Here is a 4,329-nt window from a genome sequence, read left to right as displayed (position 1 = left end):
AGGGTTTTGAACCTGAGTCTGTGCAAGCAGATCACAGACTCCAGCCTGGGCAGGATAGCCCAGTATCTGAAGAACTTGGAGGTGCTGGAGCTCGGAGGCTGCAGCAACATCACCAACACCGGGCTGCTGCTGATCGCCTGGGGGCTGCACAGGCTCAAGAGCCTCAACCTGAGGTCCTGCCGGCACGTCTCGGACGTGGGCATCGGACACTTGGCGGGTATGACCCGCAGCGCGGCGGAGGGCTGCCTGAACCTGGAGTACCTGACGCTCCAGGACTGTCAGAAGCTGACGGACCTGTCGCTCAAGCACATCTCCAAGGGGCTGGCCAAGCTCCGGGTGCTGAACCTGAGCTTTTGCGGGGGGATCTCGGACGCCGGGATGATCCACCTGTCCCACATGGCCTCCCTGTGGAGCCTCAACCTGCGCTCCTGCGACAACATCAGCGACACGGGGGCCATGCACCTCGCCATGGGCACCCTGAGGCTGTCCGGGCTCGACGTGTCCTTCTGCGACAAGATCGGGGACCAGACCCTGGCGTACATCGCCCAGGGGCTGTACCAGCTCAAGTCCCTGTCCCTGTGTTCCTGTCACATCTCGGACGACGGGATCAACCGGATGGTGAGGCAGATGCACGAGCTGAGGACCCTGAACATCGGACAGTGTGTGCGCATCACGGACAAAGGGCTGGAGCTCATAGCCGACCACCTGACCCAGCTGGCGGGCATCGACCTGTATGGATGTACCAAGATCACCAAGAGGGGACTGGAGAGGATCACACAGCTCCCCTGCCTTAAAGTGTTGAACCTGGGACTCTGGCAGATGACAGAGAGTGAGAAAGTGAGGTGATTGGAAATGAGGTTGTTTTTTTTTTTTTTATTATTATTGTGGGGACAGAGGGGGACATGAGGAGGAGGGGGGGTAGAGGGGTGGATGGGCGGGGAAATTTCTTTTCTTATTTAAAAAGAGAGAAAACCTTCCTTTTCCCTCCTGTGTCGCTGTGTGAGGTGTGCTTCTCCCATGTTATAGGATTTTATGTTCAAAATGAGTTTTTATTTTCCTTTGGCGATTTAAATTAGTCTGCCTAAGACATTTGATATAGTAACACAATATTCCGCCCGGTAGGAAGCAATTAAAACTTTTACTTTTGTGTTGATACACTGCAAAAACATCCACGTCAAATTGTTTAATCTCATATTGAGTCTTAATATCTTATAAATTATGCCAGTGGGGTCAGATAACTTCACTTGTTTCCAATGCAAATCAGCTTGTTTCAGACATTTTATTGAAGCAAGTGTCATTTTCTTGCTACTAGTAGAATAATCTGCCTTGTTTGATGCCGACACTCGTTTCAGGAATTTTCTGGAGTTCTCTGAATCCACTGACAGGTTTTCTTTTTCTCCGTTTTAAGAAAAATAAGATTTTACGACTGAATATGAGACTAAATGACTTGTTGTGATGGACATTTCTTTGCAGTGTCGTCTGGATTTGAGACATTTATTACTAATCTCCACTACAGCCATCACGCCTAAAACATTTGGCTACCTCGTATGTGGTTGTTTTTCAGCGCGTTTAGGGTGTCTGCTGTTTTAAAAGAAGGAAAGAAAGAATGAGAGACTGGGAGAAAATGTGCCTAAAGGGACTGAGTGTCTGCCCCCTCCCCCACCCCTCCATCCCTCCCTCCTCCTGAGAAGAGCTGGAGAAAGGAGACCGGGACACAATCTAACTACCTTTTTGTTAATTTACCCCCACAAATAGGAACAATTTCTCAGAGAGAGCAAGAGAGAGGGAGAGAGGGAGAGAGAAAGCAAACAAGAGTTTCAGGAACTGTAAAAATCTGTTCAGATTAAAAAGAAAGAGCTGCGTTTTATGCAAATACAGATTAAACCCGCTTGCGTCCAAGAGCTTTTTTTTGTTTATTTCTGTCATTTATTTTGGAGGTTTAAGTCCAACTTTAAGGCCATTGGAGCGTTGTATTCAAGCTTAGACCGATATAAAGGAGTGTGACCCATTCTGCTGATGGAGTATCTGCTAACCCTAATGAAAAATAACTATAGAGATCCTATAATAATACTATACAGATATTACAGCAAAACTATAGGTCCCTATAGGAATATCATAGTGATACCATAGGAGATAAAACTACCATAAAGTCATTATTGAGTACCGTGGACATACTTTAAGTCCCTATTAGAATATTATAGGTGTTTTTCTTTAGGGGATGCTGGCAGATATTTGGTGGAAATGAATGTCTGGATGTTTGTTCAGAGCATCGTACTTCAAATTGAAGTGATTTCTATATAGATATCCTATGCCCTTTATTGATTGAACGAATCAGGGGTTGTTTCAAGGTTTGTTTTTGTTTTGTTTTTTCCTCCACCACGTAATGCCAACACAGGTTGCATTCATATTCATGTTGCTCTCACTGGTGAAAGAGGGAAGGAATATCTTTCTCCCCCTCTTTTCTCCATCTCTCTCTCTCTCTCTCTCTCTCTCTCTCTCTTTCTCTCTTGGAATAAAAATAACCTGAATCCATTTTGAGACATGCTTAGAATAAGGAGCAATCGATTATTTTTCTTTCTCTCTCTCTCTGTCTCGGGTTACAAGCGGAATGCGTGTCACACATTACACACACATGCACACACACACACACACACACACACCAAGGCCTGTGTGCGTTTCTTACAATGTAATGCAATGACCTGCTAGAAAATGAATACGGATGTGCGTCCTGCTGAAAAAGCTGTGTGTGTTTTAAATAAAAATGTACTGTATATTATGTGTTTGTAAAGAAAAAAAATGCAGAATCCCAAAATTAAATTGTTTTATATTCTTACGGTTAAAACAATTAAAGATATTTATATAATGAACGAAAAGAGCGATGTGGACTGCTTTTGTGTAGGTGTAGCACTTCATTGTTTACTGTCTGCCAATGCACTGTTCAATTTGAGCCTTTCTTTCTAACAAGAATGTGGCAAAATCCCACTTTCCAAAGAGCTTTAGAAATGGTTTTGTTCCCACAAGAGAGCCGGTACTGATGTGGCCTTGTCCCACAATGATATTGTCCATATTCAAACGCATTTAATAGACAGAGGTTATTTGGTTTTCACACAATGCTCCTAATAACCACCCACGCATTTTTGTTTTTTTCTTCTTCTTCTTCAGCATTGTCCCTTATCAGCCTGAATTCAATGGAGCCAGTCTAGTCTTGGCGTTTTGTTCACAAAGAGCTGAAACACTGGAGTGAAAATGCAGTTGTGTTGTTATATTATTTACGAGGAGATTCAAAATGGATGCTTGCCGTCTTGATTTGGCTGCATTGCCGGTGTAATTAATTACCACCAAGGCGTTTATTATAGGAAGCTGTTCTGCCCTGCTGATCTTTCACCAGGATCGTCTGTGCTTTTTGTTTTTTTGTATCCTCAAATGCAACAAAAAAAGCGTTTGGCTGAACTGGGAGGGCAGCTGAATTTCACATGTAAGGTCTCAAGGTTTCACAGCACAGGGAGGTTTGTGTATGTTTTGTGGTCTTGGATTTCATGGTTTAAATGCGAGGCTCTAAAGGAAGGTTTTGGATATTAGTGTTGCTTATTTTTGCGGTGTTTTATTTCATACATAGGAGAACTGACTCTGTGTGGAGTAATGAGGGCTAAAGTTGGTTATAGGGCTAGATTTCCCTCTCTCTGCTTTGCTTCAGGACGTGTCTTGTGTTTGGAATGACACACACACACACACACACACACACACACACACACAGACACAGGGGTTGCCAGGCCAGTCAGTAGCCATTGTCTCTCTTTAGAAGTTAGAAAGGCAGGTTTTGGGGGAGATTTTTTCCTTTTTTTCCTCTCTTTCTCCCTCTCTTGTTCAGTCACGCATACCAGATCCCATAGACCAGACAGGAGACCTCTCTCTCTCTCTCTCTCCCTCTCCCTCCCTTCTCCTTGCTCTACCCCGCCCCCCCCCAAAAAAAGCTAGCACCCCCCCTTTCCTCACACACTTCTTTTTAGCATTCCACACCATCATTCAAAGCATTTAAGCGTTCTCTCTCTCCTGACTCTGTCCATGGGGATTTGGGGATAAAGGCCAGCAGAGGGATTGTTGACCACAGGGACAGAGAGAGAGCGAGAGAGAGAGAGAGAGAGAGAAAGAGAGAGAGAGAATGTCAGTGTTTGCTGTTTCTTAAGTTTGCTTTAGTTGGCCTTTGGTCTTGTGCAATAACACTGCAATGAGTGCACACTAAGATTTGAAAGATTTGTCTGTGGCATTTTGTGCTGTTTTGTCCCAGAAACATACTTAGTAGTTGTCGGAAAAATCTATTTTATCGTCTTT

At 44.3% G+C, this 4,329-nt stretch overlaps 1 protein-coding gene across 1 annotated transcript in view; it reads left to right on the top strand.

Moving 5' to 3' along the window:
• The window catches only part of fbxl14b (F-box and leucine-rich repeat protein 14b), a 1,869-nt gene extending 978 nt beyond the window's left edge, over positions 1 to 891 (top strand). Inside the window, exon 1 of the mRNA XM_071909656.2 lies at positions 1 to 891. This exon is cut by the window's left edge and continues 978 nt beyond it. Within this exon, the coding sequence (XP_071765757.1) occupies positions 1 to 846 (846 nt within the window). The 3' untranslated portion in view covers positions 847 to 891.
• The last annotated feature ends 3,438 nt before the right edge of the window (positions 892 to 4,329 follow it).

Source organism: Centroberyx gerrardi, chromosome 24 (assembly GCF_048128805.1).
Source record: "Centroberyx gerrardi isolate f3 chromosome 24, fCenGer3.hap1.cur.20231027, whole genome shotgun sequence".
Taxonomy (NCBI): domain Eukaryota; kingdom Metazoa; phylum Chordata; class Actinopteri; order Beryciformes; family Berycidae; genus Centroberyx; species Centroberyx gerrardi.
Note: the sequence above shows the minus strand (reverse complement) of the source record. Positions and strands in the feature narration are given on the sequence as shown.